Source organism: Microtus ochrogaster, linkage group LG7_11 (genome assembly GCF_000317375.1).
Source record: "Microtus ochrogaster isolate Prairie Vole_2 linkage group LG7_11, MicOch1.0, whole genome shotgun sequence".
Classification (NCBI taxonomy): Eukaryota; Metazoa; Chordata; class Mammalia; order Rodentia; family Cricetidae; genus Microtus; species Microtus ochrogaster.
The window spans coordinates 20,410,191-20,431,717 of record NC_022032.1 but is presented as its reverse complement, the minus strand read 5'-3'; the positions used below and the strand labels follow the sequence as shown (position 1 = coordinate 20,431,717).

General features: G+C 44.2%; 1 protein-coding gene across 5 annotated transcripts in view; it reads left to right on the top strand.

Moving 5' to 3' along the window:
• The window catches only part of Stox2 (storkhead box 2), a 225,185-nt gene extending 208,055 nt beyond the window's left edge, over positions 1 to 17,130 (top strand). For 4 of the 5 annotated variants that reach the window (XM_026786944.1, XM_005362589.2, XM_026786945.1 and 1 more), the window contains 2 exons: positions 2,751 to 5,019; positions 10,508 to 17,130. In XM_026786944.1, the coding sequence (XP_026642745.1) occupies positions 2,751 to 5,019; positions 10,508 to 10,703 (2,465 nt within the window). In that variant the 3' untranslated portion in view covers positions 10,704 to 17,130. The remainder of the gene's footprint in view (positions 1 to 2,750; positions 5,020 to 10,507) is intronic. The other variant, XM_005362588.3, reaches the window with a different exon arrangement.
• Positions 17,131 to 21,527: the final 4,397 nt, after the last annotated feature.

The following is a 21,527-nucleotide window of genomic DNA, read 5'->3' as shown; positions in this document are numbered from 1 at the left end:
CCACTTGCTAAGGATGTCCCCCAAAGGTGGGCGCTGCATTGCACCCACAGGCTTCCTCTCCCTGAGAGCACCAGTTCTAACCTGTTAGATCCCACTTTCATTGTTCGCCAGGGTCGAGGGCACACAGATTTCCCAGCTCACCTAGCGGTTCTGGTTGCTATACCACATCATGCGAAGGTAACCTGGGTTTCCACTGTTCCTGATCCAAAATTGAGACCAGTGGCTGGCGTGTATTGAGTGCTTGCTCTCTGGCGCACACTGTTGTGCACACCCCAAACCCGGGTACGTTCCCAGCAGCCCTGTGAGAACGGATGCCTCAGAGGCTAGGTTCCCAGCTGCCTTAATGATACCACCCGGAGGGCTGCTGCAACAGATGAGATCCACCAACACGAAGGTGTGTACGGTTCTGGAAACCAGAAATCCAAATCGCTATGTCAGCGGGGCTGTCTGCTCCCTTCTGAAGGCTGTGAAGGAAACATATGTCCCCAGCATCTCTCCTTGCCTTGTGCGTGGCCATCTTTGACCTGTGTTTTTCACACTCCCTTCCATCTATGCCTCTAGCTGTGCCATTTTCCTTTTTTTCAGGAGGGCATTACTCCGGATGGACTGCGGCCCACTCTAATGTCCCCATTTTAACTTGACTATTCCTGCAAAGACCCTAGCTCCAAACAAAGGGCAGTTGGAGGGACTACTGGAGGAGTGAGAACTGTAAGGTGTGAATTTGGCCGGGAGGCATTGACTTCTTATAACAATTAAAGCTCGTAAAAAGAAAAGATTTATTTAGGGTCGTAGTTGAAAAGGTTTCAGCCTGTGGTTAGATGCTCTTGTTCCTTTTGGGTCTCAGGTGAGTCTGCTTTCTGTGGTAGGATCATAGCCCAGGAGCAAAGGAGAGAGGAAGAGACCTGGGCCACACAGAGCCCATCAAGGGCCCCATTGACCTAAAGACCCTCCCATTAAACTTGACCTCCTAGAAGTACCACCAACTCTTAATAGCAACAAGCCAAGAGTCAAGCTTTTAGCACAGGAGTTTTAGGGAACATTCTAGATCTAAACTACGGTAGGGAATGAGGTGGAAAAAGAATGAACAATTCGACCAATAATGGCATTTTCAAAGACAGCAAGACTTCCAATCTAACAGTCTGGCCTTGGCATCCAAGGTTGCTTTCATTGTCTCCTGTACTGCTCCGACCGTGACATGTGAAACTGCCATTTTTGTGGGTCAAGTATTGGCAGTATTTATATGGTTTGATCTGGCCTGTTTCTAGATTATACCATTCAGATCATTTCTATAGATCCCACCCCTTTGATGTACCTGACAATGGCAAATGCAGAATATCCAAGAAATAAAGGAAGTGGCCTACAGCTTGGAGGAGGTGCGCCTTCCTAGGGATGTCTCTTCCTGATTTTTATCTTTTCAGATAGGGAGGACCTAAGCATTCACACAAATACCCTGACAAGCTAAGTGCACCGTGGCACAATGGAAACACGTGCCCCGTCCACCCCTGTATTTATGTTCTAGCAAATGCAGACATTTGGGACTTAGCGATCGAACCAAGACTGTCTCCATGTATATTCATTAGTGTGTGGGTTAGGGCTCAGTGGTTAGAAACTAGGAAAACCACCTCCCTCTGCTCACTCTTGCCAAGACCAGTGCTCGTATCTAACTGTAACTATGGCAGTAGACAGTTTCAACATGCAAAGTGATGGATTTCAAAGTCACAAGGCGTGTTGAAGAGTGGTTCAGTCCTCTGTGCGGGATTGAGTTCTCATGGTGCTCCTCCCCCCCCCACTTCGGCATGTCTCTTGTTGTCCTTGTTCAGTTCATGTGCAGGCAGTCGTGGGGAGATTTTGGGGGTATAGCTATGGGTGACTAAAGTATGTGAGAAATTGTGTCTGTCAGGGAAGAGCACCCAATTATTTGCCCAATACAAATGTCAACTCTGAAAACATATGTGGGCGTAACATTTTATAAACCAAGTGGCTTTTATTAAGTGTATGCATGTGCATATATATGTACATTCATATATTAATTATTCATAAAAGCAGAAGGTGTGAATTTGAAAAAGAGCAAGGCGCAGTATACAGAAGGACTTGGAGGGAGGAAAGGAAAGGGAGAAATGGAATTATATTATAATCTCAAAATTAGAAGGAGTTTTAAAGAGGAGTAGTCAAATATCCTTTTATAAAATTTATAAAAGTTAATTTTAATTTAACTTAATCTTTTAAAAATTGGCATATAATAAAGTATATATATATTTATATATATGATGTTCATATATATATATGATGTTCTTATTGGAAAAAATGCCATAAATTTATGTCACTACATGGGAAACTTTTCATTTTCTTGTCCTTTATAAAATAGTCTCTCTTTCAAGATGTTCAAGAAAGGCTTTTTAGCAGTGCAATCGAAATCTGTCTAACTTCCTTCTCTCTCCTGCAAAAGCAATTTTCCTGGTGTGGTCTCAGGATCCAAGCAAGGTCTCACACGTGCTGGACAAAGCGTTCTAGCATGCATTTGCATCCCCAGTGCTCCCCGTTTTAACACCTTTTCACTCCTTGGTGGTACCATGCACAGGAGTCATCAGAGAAAACCCGGGTTCACACTAAATGTAGCAAACACCTCTGAAGCCTGCTTCCATGCCCTGGGGCGGTACTTCAGATCTGGCAATATCCACAGGACTCTGAAAATCAGGGGTCCTCTCCTGTCCCTTCTTCTCTCTCACAAACATCTCTGTTCTTGCCCGTAGGTGTTCCAACCCCAAGCCAAGAAATCCTACGGCATACCCTAAACACACTGGTACGGGAGAGGAAAATCTACCCGACTCCAGAAGGCTATTTCATTGTGACCCCACAAACTTATTTTATCACGCCTTCCCTCATAAGAACTAACAGTAAGTGGTACCACTTGGACGAGAGGGTACCTGACAGGTCTCAGTGTACCTCTCCACAACCGGGAACCATAACGCCCTCTGCCTCAGGCTGTGTCAGGGAAAGGACATTACCCAGAAAGCACTGCGACTCTTGCCACTGCTGCCGAGAAGACGTGCACAGCATGCATGCCTCCACTCTGCAGAGGAAACCCGCCAAGGACTGCAAAGACCCCTACTGCCCTCCTCCACTGTGCCAGGTGCCGCCCACTGAGAAAAGCAAAAGTACTTTAAATTTCTCCTATAAGACAGAAACTCTCTCGAAACCTAAAGATGGTGAAAAACAGTCCAAAAAATTTGGCCTCAAGTTATTCCGGCTGAGTTTTAAGAAAGACAAGACCAAACAGCTGGCCAATTTCTCTGCCCAGTTTCCTCCCGAGGAGTGGCCCCTGCGAGACGAGGACACGCCGACGACCATCCCCCGGGAGGTGGAGATGGAGATCATACGGCGTATCAACCCGGACTTGACAGTGGAAAATGTCATGAGGCACACGGCACTGATGAAGAAACTTGAAGAGGAAAAGGCTCACCGGAGCAAGGCCGGGTCCTCTGCCCACCACAGTGGGCGGAGTAAAAAGAGCCGGACTCACCGGAAGTCCCACGGGAAGTCTCGGTCCCACAGCAAGACCCGCGTGTCGAAAGGTGATCCTTCAGATGGCTCACATCTGGATATCCCGGGTGAGAGGGAGTATGAATTCTGCGACCCCCTAACCAGGGCCCCCAGGGAGGGCTGCTTCATCATCGAACACAAAGGAGACAGCTTCATCATGCACAGTAACACAAACGTGATCGAGTCCCATTTCCCCATGACGCCCGAGTGGGATGTGTCTGGCGAACTGGCCAAAAGGAGAACGGAGATGCCCTTTCCCGAACCTTCCAGGGGAAGCTCCCACTCCAAAGTGCACCGAAGCCACAGCCATACCCAGGACCGGAGGTCCAGGAATGAGAGATCCAACAAGGCCAAGGAGAGATCCAGGTCCATGGACAACTCCAAAGGCCCCCTGGGCGCTTCTTCTCTCGGGACTCCGGAAGACCTGGTTGAAGGCTGCAGCCAAGATGACCAGACCCCCAGCCAGTCCTACATTGACGACAGTACCTTACGGCCTGCGCAGACTATTAGTCACCAAAGGGCTCTTATATCCTCTGCCAGTTATAAAGAGGTGTGCATTCCAGAAATAGTCGGTGGCAGCAAGGAACCTTCTAGTGCTTGTAGCCTTTTGGAGCCAGGCAAACCCTCTGAGAGTATGCCGTCCTATGGGGAACTCAGCCCTTGCCCAGCAAAAACAGCTGTGGATGACTATTTCCAATGCAACACCTCTAGCGAGACTGTGCTCACGGCGCCGTCACCTCTGGGGAAGAATAAAGAGGACCATGACACGTTGACCCTGGTGGAGGGGGTAAAAAAGCTGTCTCCGTCTGAGAGGCAGACCCCTCATTCTTCCAGGGAACCTGTTGGGCACAAGGAGGAGTCACCGAAAGGGCCAGGTGGGGGCCCTGCTGCCTCTGGTGGTGTGGCAGAGGGGTTGGCCAATGGGCGCCTGGTCCAACATCATAGCGCAGAACCCAATAGCCTGGACAAAAGGAAAGAAATATTCAGCAAGGACACACTGTTCAAACCCCTACACAGCACCTTGTCTGTAAACAGCTATCACAAATCCAGCTTGTCCCTCCTCAAATCTCACCCGAAGTCACCTGTTGACACACTGCCAGGCCGATGCGAAAAACTGGAACCTTCCCTGGGGACATCCGTGGCCCAAGCCATGCCCCCGTCCCAGCGTCAACAGGAGTCTGGAGGGAACCAGGAGGCCTCTTTTGACTATTACAATGTCTCCGATGATGACGACTCTGAGGAAGGGGCCAACAAAAACACAGAGGAGGAGAAAAACAGAGATGATGTGGGCACCATGCAGTGGCTCCTCGAGAGGGAGAAGGAACGTGATTTACAGAGGAAGTTTGAGAAGAACCTCACCCTCCTCACCCCAAAAGAAACTGATAGCAGCAGCAGCAACCAGAGAGCCACCCACTCAGCTCGCCTGGACAGCATGGACAGTAGCAGCATCACGGTGGACAGTGGATTCAACTCCCCACGGTAGGGAGAGGTGTCCCTCTATATCCGCATACACCTGCCAGGGCCCCAGGGGCTTTTATGCAGATAACTGACTTCAGTCTCAGGCTGTGAATGAGGGCTGTGGGTTATGTGACTTGTGTTGTTAACAACCTGTTTCTAACTTCTTTTTCAGGAATTGAAAAAAAAAATGTTTCTGCAGCTGTAGAGATCACCAATCTGGACTGGTGGGTTGGTTACCCTTCCCGAATTTTTGCCTCAGTCTAGTAAGACTAAGACCAACACTCCCAGCGGTTTCTTCTATTTGTATTTGTAATCCCAGGAAAAGGGATTTTTTTTTTTAATCCTTCAAAAAAAAGTAACTTTCTGAGTACAAATAATATAGTCATTGGGAAGAAAGGGTTGGGTATAAAATCGATGCTAGCATAATGGCCCCTCTAGTGAGACTATAGTAATGGGCTTTACAATATTTCCAAAGGATCTAAAAGCTTGGTACCACTCTTAATTCCTATGCCGTGCGTAGTCTGTTCTGCTTGCTCAGATGTCTTCCTCTTTCACCTGTGTGTGGATGGAGACATAGAAGCTTGTTCCTCTCACAAAAGTTAGGGGCCATACTCTGTGAGAGCAAACACTTGCCGGCGCTTTCGCTTTCCTGCCTGTAGAATTGACGGTGTCTGGACACTGTCGTTTTGTAGTCTTGCTAGTTCAGCAGTACTGACAATTGGGAGTGTATAAGACCCGATGGTCCTCATCAACACACTGAGGTTGTTTAGGGCTGACAAACACAAACCCAGGGACATCCCAGCTCCTGTTTTTCTCCGTAACTCTTTCTTCTCCTTAAACAGCCACTTGGAACCTAAATCTTGCTTCTAAACTCTTCTCCAGATTGGTGACTCTAAGGCGCAGAAATGCTACTCAGACATGCATATCCCCCATCATCTCTGATTTCCGATATGATAGCATTTATAATCACAATAAGTACCCATATAGGTACTTCATATATGCTCACTTATGTTATTAAGAATTGCAATTCATTCCTTGTGATTATTGTACCCTATTGCTGGGCTGCTTGGGGACACATCATCTCAAAGTCAGACTTGGGGATCATTATAATATTTATTCCATAATTAGGCATTTGCTATTTCTTGAAGGACCAGTTCTCGACTTGTTATTGTTACTATTTTGATTATGTAACCTTTTCACCCCAAGTTTACCCAGAAATGGAAGTGCCAATGTCTAACACACATCTATCAGAGTTGGCACTCTGGAAAAGTGCTGGGGAATCTAGGATCCCGGGCCTCTGAGTTCATTAAGGATCCTCAGGAAACCCTGGGGATCAGTGCCCTGGCCTTTTTAAAGAATCTGTTTTGCTAAATTTTCCCCCTCCCACACCAGATTTTATTTTCGAATTAGTGTCTCTGTCCTTGGCAACTGATTTTCCTGTTCTGTGTCTTTTCCTGTCTTGGAAACTCTAGCACTAGGAGCCAGATAATCGGAGGTCTGTGGTAAAAGTTCAAAGCCATTGCTTATAGAAAAGATGGTTTACTTGCTTGTATTTTATACTCATTATTTCTTATCATGGAGACTCCTCTGCCTAATGCTTTTCTTGTTATACTTTCATGCCCTTCACGTTGCCCCTCAGCCCCCATACTTTCAGCAGTAAATAGTGGCACTCCCAAGACTGTTATCAAGGGGATGTTGGGAGTGAGTGGTTCTTAACCCTTTATAATATTGAAAAGTTTTGTTTGTTTAGAGATGAAAAGAAGTACCCATGAGATAGTTGAACCAGGATCTTCAAAGAATATATTGTCTTGAAACTTGGGCTGTGTAACGTAGAATTTATAAGTGGGTAGCTTATTGAAGTTTATTTTCATTTTTAAATAGGTACTTAGATGCCTTGTCATTGTAGAAGGAAACATTAATTCTAAAGAGAGAGAGAACTCTAACCCACTAGCCACAGGTCTGTCAAGTACTACTTGAATTGGATCTCCTTTCTGGGAAATTGTAGATCTCCCAAAAATTTTAGGCAGGATGCCCATTCAAGAGTTCCCAATTTTCCTGTTTTGTATTGAAAACCCTTTATTTAAGAATGGGGTGACAGGCTTGCTTTCTATGTACTTTAAGGTTCACCAAGCTGCCTTTCTGATGTGGGAATGATTTCTTATTAATAAAGAAACTGCCTAGGCCCATTTCATAGGCCAACCCTTAGGTAGGCGGAGAAAACAGAACAGGATGCTGGGAGAAAGAAGCTGAGTCAGTGAGTCGCCATGATTCTCCTACTCCAGGCAGATGCAGGTTAAGATCATTCCTGGTAAGCCAGCTTGTAGGCTACACAGATTAATAGAAATGGGTTAGATCAATATGTAAGAGCTAGCCAGTAAGAGGCTGGAACTAATGGGTCAAGCAGTGTTTAAAAGAATACAGTTTCCGTGTAATTATTTCGGGGCATAAGCTAAGCTAGCCGTGTGGGCGGCCGGGTGCTGGGGACGCAGCCCCGCCGCTCTTATTTCAACACCTTTCTATGCATGAGAGAGAACAAAAGAGAACAGAGAACACCAGACTCCCAGTGCTTTCACCGTGAGTGGCACCCAGTGAAATAACACTGCCGTGCAGTTGCTGCTCCATTACCACGAGGAGCGTGAGGTTTAAGTTATTTGTGGGGATCTTCCCTTAAAACAGGCCACTAAGCAATTATGATTCTCCTGAGACAAATGGTTTCTCTCTACACTTGAAGGATTTGGTGTTGACCTGGGCATCATCTTTAGCCACGTTTTCAGTCCCATTTTTTTTAGAAACTAAAGAGTATTTAAAACAAACAAACAAAGAGAACCCAAAAAGGATAGAAACTTGAACTGTGTGTGAGAAGTTATATTGAAATGAAAAGTCTTGAAATGAAGAGTTTCAAATGTGAGACCCCCAAATTGGCTGAGCAACATCAACACAACTACCAGAGACACGACGTGCTGCCATGGGTGTGTGCTCTGGAAAGCCTGTACTGGAAAGAGGATGAATAGCAGAAACACTTAGTGAATCTCTCCCCCTACATGAGAAGTCCTAAGCCTCCCTTCACCCTCTCTCCCTCCTCCCCCTCTCTGAGACATGATCTCTCTTCACAGTTCTGACTGTCCCTGGGACTCGCTCTGTAGACCAGGCTGACCTCAGACTCACAGAGATCCACCTGGCTCTGCCTCCTGAGTGCTGGGATCAAAGGTGTGGCTCAAATAGCTCATTTTAATGGCTGCATTCTATTATTTGCTCTCTCTTCCAAATTAAATTTGAGAAGTATTTTACTGCCATATTTGCCATAAATGTTAGCTGTCCATCAGTATCTCCAGATCCCTCCGTACGAATGTCACAGACGGCGCTCATGATTCCAACTGTCATGAAATATAGTCTTTGCAAAAACTGGATTACTGTGCATATTTATCCCTACGAGTGCATTGGATGCAGCTCAAAGGTGGCCAAAAGTGTCTCGCAAAGACATCTCTTAACTAACGTGTCATGTTGGAATGATTTATGTTTCTAGTTCCAAGCACACTGTACAGAATGCAGCAGGCGCTTCATAAATGATAGACTGATTCTTCAAAAGCTATTTTAAAAAATAGGTTCTTTGGACCCTACAATTCATTTTTCCATAGAAAAAAATGCCACGAGTGATCATTAGATTCCCAAGCTGATCTACAGTTGTTATTTAAATGAGTCTGCAATAGATGTGTAACAGAAATAGCGCTTCCCTAGCTTTCGAATGTGCCAGTACATCAGTGCTTATTTCTCTTCCACAGTCACCCTGTAAGTAGGTAAATCACAGCACAATTCCCTCCACTATGGACCAGCGGAAGTGAGATGCCCTTAAAAGTTATTCTCATGGACCAGATAGCCCAGTGTGTAAAAGACACTTGCCACCAGGCCTGAGAGCTCAGGTTGATGCCCAGGTTCCATTTTAGAGAAGACCAGAAATGACTCCCACAAACTGTCTTCTGACCTTTGCACACATACCATAGTGCACACACACACACACACACACACACACACACACACACACAATAGATCTTTTTAAAAGTCACTACTGTGACTGAAAGTGCGGTGAATGGCATGTGCCATAAAACCTTTGGGATTCAACATGTGCTTTGCCCTCATCCTTCCTCCACTGACCCCACACCTCAGACCCAGCTCTGGGAGAACTACTGATTGGTTTTCTGGAGAAAGAGACCAGGCAGGTAAGCAGGTAAGTCAGGTGTTTTCTATCCTAAGAGGCGTTTTGTAGCATTCTTTAGTTATGCTCATCTAACCAGAATCTTGGTGGAAAAAATTGGCTTAGCTTGTTAAGTGTATTAATCCTCTACATTCAGAACGAGTATTGGGGGTTTTGTTATTGTTGTTGTTTGTTTGATTGGTTGATAGTCAGTGAACATGTTGCCTTTTAAACATTTAATTCCTGGGTTCTTGATGATGAAGATGATGGGTCGCTAAGGGATCAGGAATAAATACCTCGTTGGAAGTAACTGCTAAGGGAGGAGGCAGTGTCTTGACTGTGGTTGCTCACACAATAGCTAGGTTTAGCTGGCTTTGACTAAGTACAGAGACCAGGTGAACTTTGAATCCAGCCAGTGGGATAGGTGTTTTGAGAATGGTTTTGATTTCTCCGCTCTGTGTAAGTGGGTAAATTTCTTCAAGTCACTTTGAGGATCTTAAATACCATCCCCTTTCCCTCCCTCTCTGTCTGTGAGTGATCTTATTTCTGCTGTTGTCCTGACTTTTCAAACGTGAATGTTTTAAATCTCCTTTTGCAGCAAAAGAAAGATTCAAATACTTCCAACTTGGAAAACTTAAGCAGAAGTAATGAAGTTTTAAAGATCACCCCATCCTTAAGAAATGAAAATATTCCTACCAAAGGGAGACAGGAACGAACTGCAGCTTCACAAATCAATGGGAAAGGGGAGATGCTCTTTATCTGAACATATAATTGTGTTTTAACTGAAGCGTTAAAATAGAGACGGGTATAAAGTATTTACAAATAATTGCATTCCTATCCCTGTGGGGAAGTCAGCTAGTGGCATAATTGAAGTCCACCCATCACGTTAACATCTAACCAAAAGCAACAAAAACAGTGGAATCTTTCTGTCCAATTATGGAGTTTATTTGAGAGCCATGAAGTCTGAATTCTCAACTTTTGGCAAAACCATCACACAGGTATGCGTATTCTTTGTCAAAGCCAGTGTGATGGCCGTCTGTCACATTATATTTTGAAGTCATTTTCGTAAAGACGGGGAAGCCACACATTTGGTAGTCAGAAGCCCCTTACTGTGTGAGCTGCGGTTTGTGCCTCCCATGATTCCCAGGGCCTGGGCTGGAAGGGTACATGCAGATCAAAAGTGGGGATGTGTGCTGATAAGGGTTTCTCGAACCAATAGGAAATCCATCAGCTCCGTCATTTGCTCTTCCTTCTGGGCTCAATATGTAATTGTTTATGTTCAAAGCAAAACCAAAAACCAACCCCTTTTTACTCTTCTAGCACTCGGGAGAGCCTGGCTTCCAACACATCAAGCATTGTTGAAAGCAACCGCCGTCAGAATCCTGCTCTGAGTCCGGCCCATGGCGGAGCTGGTCCAACCTTCAACTTCCGCGCAAGTACGGATCCCCCGACCAACGAAGCTGAGAAATTACAGAAACCTTCCAACTGCTTGCAAGCTTCTGTTACTAGTGTATGATTGTCCCTCTGCCTCAGACCTTCTGTCTTGTCCGATACAGTAACGTTTACGACAATTGGGGCTGACGTTTACATCTCTGCAAAGACAAACATCTCAAGCACAGCTTGGGGGGTCACTTGAGCTGTGCTGCTAAGTAGGCTAGGGCAAAAAAAAAAAATCTTTATTTCAGAGTATTGCTTTTCACATTTATGGCTCTGTAGCAACCGAATAGCAGTAGGGGAGATATGTATACTTCTGCTTCACTAACTGTACCTGAACACACATAGGCAAGTCTAAACACTGTACGTGGAACATGCATTTTTCAACGTCATGCAGTTGCCAATTCTATTTTGAAATGCCACAGATGTGTGTTGCTCCCAGCCGATGGGGAATGGGGCCAGGGAACTAATCCTTGACAACCGCCCCCCCCCTTAAAAAAAAAAAAAGCCAAGTCACCATAAAATGTAAACGTAAGGGTCTCCATCATGAGAGAAATCGATGCCAAACTGAGCAGAAGGGACCCCAGCCCTTTGTGTGTGAGTCCTTAGGCGCCAGCCATTTTTCACTGTGAGTTCCCATGACACTCTTGCAGGAGCCCATGGCAGCGTGTCAGAAAGGGTCCCGCCGGAAGTCCTTAGAGTGTTTGTTTTCAGGATTCTGTTTTCCAGTGCACTCGATGCTTGTCTTGAGTTGTTTTACCTTCCACGGTCACAGACGGGAATATAGGCCTTTGAAGTGGACAGAGGAAGGGGAATCCAGTCGCGCTGGGCCCCGGCACTGAGTGGCGGAGAAGGTGGTGTGGACTTTCGGGGGAGGGCTGAATCAGATATTGAAGAAGGGATACCTTCCTCCTTGTGACACTGGGATGAGCTTTCTTCCTATCATAGATGCAGTGGTTAGTTTGTTTGGAAGCAAAAATGTTCTTTATGATACAAATGAAGAATGTGGCCCGAGGGTGTTATTCTTTCTAATGGAAGGGACATAAATCTATTTTATGTAGTTTTAAATAGAATGCCTAAATTAGGCTGTGGGAGGATCATTTTTAGTGGTCGTAGGAAAGAGCAAATTTAGGGAGAGTTGAACTTCAGGCCTTTTATTCCTGGGAAGATATCTATAGAAAAAAAAATCCTTTAAAGTAATTTTTGATTAGAAGTGTACATGGACCCATATAATAAACAGCAGAATGTCCTCATTCTGCTGGTATGGTATATCCTTAATTTGTACTCCCCTAAAAGTTATCAGAATGATGATTATGCATACATGAACTATGCCAGAGTAATGTTTACAGATACCTTGTAACAATTTCAGGAGGCCTGTTTTAGGTGGACCGTGGGCTCACTCACTCCGCATCTTTTATGATGATTTCTTCACACTCTACTTTGGTTTGCAGTGTCATGCTCAGTATCAAAAGGCTCCACAGTGGGGGGACCACTAGCCAATACACTTCAGTCCTACAAGTAAGGCCCGCTTCGACAGAAGAGTATACAGAAGATGCTGTATACCATAGGATTCCTACGTCTGTAGGCTCTGTAAAGCCATCTACTCCAGGGTTACCTCTGATCCCAGTAGATGGTCTGACATGAAGTTTTATTCAGCTTAGTGTTGGATGGTGCTTTTTGGAGCCATGGATCATAAATTGATTCATAAATAAACAATTTTAAAATTAATGTAAAGTATTTTCAGCCAAGATCTCAGTAGTGAGCATAAATCTGTGAGAGCTTTCTTTTTTCTGTGTTAGGCTTAATCACTAGCAATGTGTTTGAGGAAACACAGTCATGTGAAGTCGTGGGAAAGACTCTCACATTTTGCCTGCTATACAGAAGCTGCATTGGCTCAAACTGGGCTCCTCAGTTTTGGTATAAGACATTGCTTTGTGTGCTTCTTGTAGTAAGGCTTAAGCACAGTGGGCAGTATACTGCTATGTCATTGAAATGCTTAAGCCAATTGGGTTTTGAATCCCATACCTTCTTTCCCCCCCAGGCATGCCACCTTTACTGAAAAACACATGTTTCTCTCATGACCTAAGTATGTCCAGAGAGAGCAACCACGTGTCCACGTTCCAGAATGAGCAGCCATGGATCTGGTGTTCTATACAGTCTTTTTGCTTGAGGAGCTATATGCTGTGGGATTCCTAGATCTGGTCTGTCTAAATTAATTTTTTCCCAATTTTTTGGCATACTCAGTCCGTTAATAATAGGAGCATTCAAACAATACATTAGACTCTGATAGACACTCTGGACATAGCCATTGAAGGAATCTAGTACTGTGTGAGCAGCAAGGACAGAATTCTGTTCAGGAGAAGAAGCTTTAAAGACATGAATTTTGATGGTTTGCGAGAAATAGGTTTACAGAAGACGTTATTCAAACAAAATGTGTACGCTATTTGCCTAATCACTATGGGGTACATGATTTCAGAAAGAAACAAAAGACCCTCCCTTAACCAGCAGCCATTAGCATAGAACGAAGGACTTCAAAGATGATATGCCACACAAACAGATATTCCACGGAGAAACACTCCTGTGTGTTTCTAATCTGGATTCTTGAATGGAGGGACATTGGTGGTGGGAAGCACATGACAGACATGACAAGTCTGTGTGTCTAAAATGACCTCATCACGATGGTGAGACTCTTGACGCCCACAGCCCTGAAGCCCTCCCTGGGCTTTGCCAATATTCCTCTCCACTGGAAGCTAGCTTTGTGTTACATGACTGCATGTCTAGTCTTAGCATTTATCAATGGAAAGGTTTACAAAACTGAATCTGGTTGAATCTCTGTGAGGCATTCAACTTTAAAGGGTCAACCCATCTGTCGGCATTTTGCACACTTATATGTATTATTATGATACAGCATATTACTTTATGGTAATTTTTATTTTTACATATAACTACCTCCATGAATTTGATGAGATGGCAGCAGTGTGTTCAAGTGTGTTCTTCAGAAAAGCAATTGTTGAAAACACGCTTCCGCGGTAGGCCATGGTGTTCCCTGTGTGTCCGTGACTTGCCCATTGGACTCATGACTTTCGCACTGCTGTGGTTTTTCTTTCACACCACGCTGTGGCTTCCAATTGTAAACCTGTTGTCTTCTTTCTCTCTCCTTTCTGCCCCGTGAAAGCACATTTGATTTGTTACAAGTGAGTGACATTTTAAAATGTTCTAAAATTACTGTCTTCCCTATTCTTCCATTCCTGCTACAAAAAAAAAAGAGGAAGGAAGGAAGGAAGGAAGGAAGGAAGGAAGGAAGGAAGGAAGGAAGGAAGGTCCTCTTTGGCAAAGAGCTACTTGGTAAACATTTGAGAAATTATTAATTCCTTTAAAAATTGGATTGGATTGCTAGGGCTTTTTTTTTTTTTTCAGTAACAAAAGACTTGAAAAATTTGAACTGCCAACTTGAAGCACTTTGGGCCTCTCTGCCGTTTTGATATGCTACCCTATGAAGCCCAACCCTCCTTTTTATTAAAAGAGCTGTGCCGTGCATTCTGAGATGTCTGTTAAATAATCTGTGTACCGTTTGGTGTGTTTTGCACATCTCAGGAGACCTTAATGAGTATGTGAAAGGGAGTGTGTTTGTGCACCCAATAGAAAACGGAAATAGGAGCGCTGGAAGGAGACTAGCTGGGGAGAAATGATAAATGCCTGAGCCTTTGATGTTGAAGAATCCAAGTTCAGGGACTATAAATCGAATGGGAATCTGGAGGAGCAGTGATTTGAACACCAGCTGTTCCCAAATGCGTCTCTTTTTCAAAAACTCACCCACTATTGTTAAAATGCACATCTAAAATCTTTCTCAGCCACCACCGAGACTAGAATGGTGGCCCGTAGGAAAGGGTTTTTCTTTTAGGTTGACATAGCTTCGTAAAGTTCTACCCAGGATTCACCACTTGTCCACCAAGTGTACTTGAAGATAAAGTTCGTAACTTGAATGAAAAGGCATAATTCTCACAAAACCATAGCGATCATTTTGGGGAAATGTCTTACCATTTGGAAGGGGTAGCATTCTGAGCTTAGGCTACAGTCAACCACTATTAACGTTTCGCAGCTCATCTGGGGATCTCAAAGTGCTTCCAAAGCGTTAGATGTGCAATTACACAGAGCAGGTCCTGTGTGTGATTCCCTGTGCTTGACAGGGGCAAACAGACGGAGTGACTCACGGTCACCCAGAAACACAGTGGCAGCTACCAGGGACCTATTTTCTATCTGTTGGAGAGACCATCAAGAGAAATCACTACAATGCTATTTTTCTGATGTGTGCTAATAAAGAAAACAAATTCAGCTTGACACCTTGTCCATTTTCATTCGAAGAGTTATGGCTGTTTGGAATCTCAACACCTCCGCCCAAATTGCTGGTATTGAGTTAGGAAGTGGGAGGTGGCCAAATCCACACCACGGCCTTTGCCATTCAAGGCCAATCCAGACATCCACACTTGTTTACAATTTCTTATTGGGTTTTTGTAATTGCTGTAAACTCCAGCATCAGGAACATTGGCTGTTCCAGGCAGTGGAAGGTGCTGAAACGGTTTTTAGTTTTGTTTTGTTATTTTAAAGTCTTTATAAGCACTCTGCACAGTGCTCAGCTCAGTAACGTTCACCACAGTATACAAAGCCCGGCTTCGCAAGATCTGGGAAGCTGGTCCAGTTCCAAGTGTTTTCTCAAACGATGAGACAGAAGGTCTTTGATGCCTGCTTTCTCCATTCCCACAGACCAGTCCCAGATCTAACTAGCTGTGTAGTGTCAGAGCACAGTGGACCCAAGTAGAAGTGGTTGCTTCTTTGTCCGCCCATCCCCCCACCCATTGTCAAAGCCATCCAGTAATGTCCTGTGAGTGAGGGACTCCTTGGCCCATGTTTAAGGCTTGGGGAAGCTAGAAACAAGAACAATGAGCGCAAAAGCCGTGGGAGGCATTGTTCTTTGGGTTAGTTAAAAATGTCAGGAAAGGCATTGCTGTCCTCTGACTTTGGCCAAGAGATAGAAAACCATTGGCCGTTATTCTCTGAAGGTGTTATAGTATTAATGCTATAACTGACACTTTCCCATGGAGTTTTCTGTAGGAGACGTTTCATAAATTATACATATGAGACATTTGATTATTAGATCTCATGTGTTTGTAAAAGGTACTGGCGTCTCCCTGCTTGGCGTCTGTCGCCTTCCCTGGTCTTGCATCAGCAATGCAGAGGGGCTCCACCCCCCCCCCCGTGGTGGCTCCTCCCATACACACCCTGTGTCTTCACTGCTGTTCATAGACTCAACGGTTGATGACTTGCAGAATTTAGAATTCAGCAAAGCCTAAGGGGAACTAAGCCTTCTTGCCGTTGTACGCGGGCAGTCAGAGGCCTCGAAACGCTCCTTGTTGGCTTCGCGTGTGAACACACACCCCTGTGAACACACACACACACCCTGCAAACACACACGCCCTGCGAACGAGGAAGTGTTGGCGAGCGAGGCATCCATGGCTCTAGAAGGCAAAATGGAAGCCTAGCGCTTGGCTGGTCCTTGTATACCTGCCTACCTCCCTGTCCAAAGGCTGACCTTGGTACCTCCATTCCTTTGCTCTCGCCCAAAAGAGGTATCAAACCTGAGACCCGAGCTCTCCTCCAATGCCAGTCCTCTACAGCTCCAGGAAATCCATCACACAGAAAACTCTCGGCAGCCCCAACTCTTCCCTCCCTCTGAGGAACACCCTCTCTTCCTCCTAGCCCTCCCCCATCTCGCTACCTACACCACCACTGTTTCCACATTGGAAGAACAGAATAGCGTGCAGTATTGTGCACGCATGCCCAGTTAGGAATCAAACTGCCCTAGGGTCACCTCCACGTACGTATCAACAGCTACAGATTAAAAGTCCTTAGAGCAGTGACATCCCGTCCCACTATCTGGAGAAGAATTCAGTTTGAGCATCCGAGTTTCAAGGGATCCCGATTCTGCAGGTGTCTTTCTCTGAGCGACTTGAATGTGACCATTCCATTAGGGCCAATGAACTAAGAAGTGCAAGTGGGAATTACTGTACGTTAGGAAGGAGTTTTGCAGCCAAGACTGCCTTGAATAAAATGTTTTTGCACTGAAAAAAAAAAAAAAACCTTTAAATGACTCGGTCTCTGGTTGCTGTAAAGGTCATCCAGGATGGATGTTCTGTTTATATTGTATAGTATTTCATATGAAATAGCTGCAGTTCATGAGACGTCTTCCCTAATGTTCCTGATTTCTAACAGCACATTTGTAACATGGTTTTTATCGTGTCCGTGTACCATATTGTAAATGATGCTTCCTTGTCATGCTTAGTATAATAACTTAAAAGGAAAAAAAAAGGACAGGGATTTTTGTAAGTCTATATTTGAAAGTCCCTCCATATGGTAATATTGTGTTCATGTTGTTTATGTAGTGTTGTGTGAAATATCCATTTTGGATTGTGTTACTTTTTAAGATATTAAATAACATTTGGTTATATGTGTAAGTGGATTTTTTTTTTTTTTGCTACTTGAGGGAAAAAAATCATTTAGATGAGGTCGGGTTTTCACTTTGATTAATGTGATTTTTGTAACAGAGTTCTGTTGCGCATTCTTTATTACAGTTTTTAAATTGAAAACCAAAAATGGAGTTCCTGTATCGAAATTATTTTCCTATGGGTTTTAAAAAGATCACATTTTGGGGTAGGTTTAACACAGCGCAATGGTTAGAGTTGTGTGTGGTCCCCCATTTTTATGAAATTATAGAGCAACATGGTTATTTGGGGGCTTTTTAAAAAAAATCACTCATTTCAAAACAAGTTAAATGTCTCGCAGGTAAATACTGGGATGTTTGCATGTAGTTAGAAGTTAGGGATGCCTGCGTGTTCCAAGGTCTTCAAGATCTAGGCATGGGTTTCTAATCCTAACAGCATTCAAACACCATGTATTGAAAAAAATTTTTCTTTTCAGTTCATGACTAGGGTTGAGGAGATGACCCAAGAGAGTACTTGTTTCACAAACATGAGGACCTGAGTTTAGGTTCCCAGCACCCACATAAACTCTGGGTACGATGGTTCTCCTCTATAGTAGAGGGTCAGAGGCAGAATCCCTGGGTTCACTGGCAAACAGTCAAGCCAGATTGATTGTTGAACTCTGGGTTAAGTGAGAGACACTCTTGAAAAATACAGCAGGGAGGAACTGAGGAAGACATCTCAGGTCAACCTCAAGTCTCCAGATACAAGGACGTCTACACACACATGAATCCATATGCATATATCACACATAGAATTGTGTCTGTATTTAACATTCACAGACTGTCATTCTTTGTCAGTTCCCATTAACAATCACCTACAACTACTTTCAGAGTATTTATGTCACGGTAGTTATTGTGTGCCATCTAGATATGGCTTAAAGGATGTCATCTTTAGACGTGCATAGGCTATACGCAAGCACGGAAGCATTTTCTGCTGCAGTTGAGGATTTGAATATCTGGGGAGGGGATCCTGGAGCCTATGCACTGGGGCTTGAAAAGACGCCTTTACATTCTTTTGAGTCCTCTCCCTGCTGACAGATCTTTGGAAAATGAAGTCTATCTTAAACTAAAAAAATGATGTCCTGTCAAATGGACGATTAAGCTAAGAAGCAGCCTGTAACCCCCGAACACTAGACTGCTAACAATTGAGACCAATTTTCTTGGAAAGGCAAAATCCTAACCCAGACTTCCAAAAAATGTCTTGGACAATAATCTCATCTTTTGAATTAATTTGAAGAGCCCAAGGTGGTGACTTTGAAGGCAAGTCTCATTTTGTTGAGCCTGTCTTGAGCTTGTCTATATATACACTGCACAGCAGAGCTACTCCCTTTTCAGGCGTGAAATGGGGATGAGCCAGCGCATTGTTCCCTGGTGACTTTAGCATCACCAGCTGCCGTGGTCAAGGGGAGGGCACCGTGTGTGCTTTTCAGCAGAATCCAGGGACCTGGATGCTTGGGAGAAATCTGGGAACTTCATAAGAAGATTGAAAGCAGGTTTCTGGCTCCTTTGAGAGAACAGTCACAGTTCGTAAAAGTCCTTTCTTTCCGAAGGAAATGGTATGGTTTCAACTTGCTTTTACATGTTTCAGAGTGGGGTGACCCCCGCCCCCTCCGTAGAGAAAACCCAAATGGAATATAATTGCCTCCTACTCTGTTTGCCGCTACGAAATGGAGAAACAGTGAATAATAAAAAAGGAGTTAGTCACCTGACTTCCATAACGTACTTAACTGTAAAATCTTATCCCTACTATGGGAATACTGGGATTGACTTATACTCCCATTTTCAGACCCCGGGACTCCAGACCTTTCCTGTCAAACAAAGAGTTCATCTTGCAACCTGTGAGACTGTGTGCAGTGGCTATCTGCACACGGCCCCATGCAGTAACAGCAAGAAAAGAGAAGGCATCTCCACTCAGGAGAGGCAGGGTGGAGGTTTTGCTGCATCTTGAAAGGGTCACTGGAAATGCAATCTGATAGGTAAGAAAAGTAAGACAAAGTTAGTTTGGATCCAAAGGGCAAAAATGAATAGGTTGCTTCCTTCTTGGTGATGTCTAGGAGTTTGGGGCTGCATCTACTGCCCCCCTAAAGTGGATGGGCAACATGAATCCAAGGTGAGTCTCAGCCTAATGCATAATTGAGTATTTATTCTCCAGCCTCCAGGTTCCATCAAACAAAGGCCTTCTTGGTCACATCCCTTCATATTTCCTTGTTTCTCTTTATTGCAAAATTCCACACATTATCTTCTATTACCTTGGATTTCTTATACTTTACTATCCTGCCTAAATACATTTTTTTTGTGATTTTTGTCATGCTATTAGCATTTGATCATGGGCCTAGCGATGGCTCAGCAGGTTAGGTCCTTTGTCATTGAGTCTAATGACCTGAGTTTGATCCCTGAGGCCCACACAGGAGGGGAGAATTGACTCATGCAAATGGCCCTCTGATCTCAATACACATGATGTCATGTGCACACACGCACACATACACATGAACATTCAAATGCACAAAAGACATTAGGACTGTTTTTCAAGATTTATTTGTGTGTGTGTGTGTGTGTGTGTGTGTGTGTGTGTGTGCGCGCGCATGCACATGCATGCACCAATGTGCATGTTCCTGTGATAGCCAGAAGAAGACATCAGATACCCTGGTCCTGCAGTTGTGGGTGATTGTTAGCTGTCTGATATAGTGACAGGAACTGAACTCAGGTCTCCTGGGAGAACAGGAAATATTCTCTTCAACTCCCTAAAACAGCTTGAAAAGAAAATAATTTTTTAAAAAAATGTTCTCAATTATTTATAACCACAATGGATTAGTTATATCTTAAACTTCCTATTCATATTCATGGATATAAATAATCCTAGCCCAAGTCCACAGACCGGTGTATTCCAGCACCTCATTTCCGCTCACCTCTGTGTCGGGAGCATTTTGACTGCCAGTTCTCCTATGGGAGAGTCGCTCATGTGTGTTCACTTGGGGTCAGATAAATAACTGGCCATGTTCAGGTATGCACAGATGGGTATGTGGGTGGATTACTGATGGTGATTACTCTCTCCAAGGCTTAGAGAACCCTGGAGAAGAGAGGGCCGAAAGATCAGAAGAGCAGGAGGAGGTCAGAAATGGCTACAAGATGCTCACTTACCATGTATCATGGCTATTGTATCGTACAGGCACACCTGAGATCTCCTGCACTGGGCCAACACAACCTGGGCCTGTGGAGATCCACCGGACACATCCTTAACAAATAAGCAAACAAGGTCTCTATTGCAAAATGCTAAATATATATTTTATGATTATTTGCCTTTTAAGTTTCCAAGAGTAAAAAATGATTTTTTTTTCCTTAGAAAAAAATCTTCCTTTCTTCTTCCTTCCTTTTCTCCCTCCCTCCCTTCCTCCTCTTTCTTCCTCGGCTTCCTTTGCCCATATCACCCCGCCTTCCTTATCCATCCAATCTCTCATCTGTCTGTCTATCATCTATGTGACTGTGTCTGTCTATTTACTATCTATATACATACCCTTCCATCATATTCTTGTATCATCTATTTTTTGTCTATCTACCATTGATCAGTCTATCATCTTTTTTTTCCTCTGCAAAGGCAGTGAAACAAAAGATGCTTGTAATGACCGACTCTCTGAAAGATAGGTCACTTGGGGAAGTTATTCTCCACTTTTAAAATATCTGTGCTTCAAGCCAGCATCTTCCATTCTTTGGCCAACCTCAGTGTGGAACCCTTTTCTCTTCCTCTACGGTGGAATAACAGTTCAGGGGTCGTTGCATGGGGGCACCCGTCTGCCAAGCTCAGCACAGTGCCCCATCATTTATCACTGTGGCAGGACAAGTGAGATGGACTTCTAGCAGACCCGAGAAGACAGTCGTTTCTTTCCCTCTGCGGCCTTCCTGTGCTCTGTGAAGGAAGCTCACGTGAGGCATATGAACTGAATAGCAAAGTCTCCAGAATGGGTAAGTTCAAAGAGTCTCTGGAATAAGGCAGCAGTCTTGGAGAGAGGTGTCCCTTCCATGCCTCCTCAGTCATTAATAACAGCCACCTGAGGTAGACTAGGGAGGCTCCCTCAGGCAAATGAGCATACTAGAGAACGTGTTTTCATTTGACACGTTTTCTTGTGAATTGATGAAACTATAATCACATAGGAAGGCTTCCCTGAGCTCAAGAAGACACTTAGCCGAGATTTTAGATCAGAGCATTTCCATAATAAACAAACAAACAAACAATCCTTTTACTTTGTAGTAGTTTGAACTCATAGAATTGCAAAGAAATTACACGAAGTTCTTCCTTGTCCTGTGCCCGGTTTCCCCTATTAGTTACATCTCATTTTAATATGGTACATGGGTCACTATTAATGAATGAGCACTAAT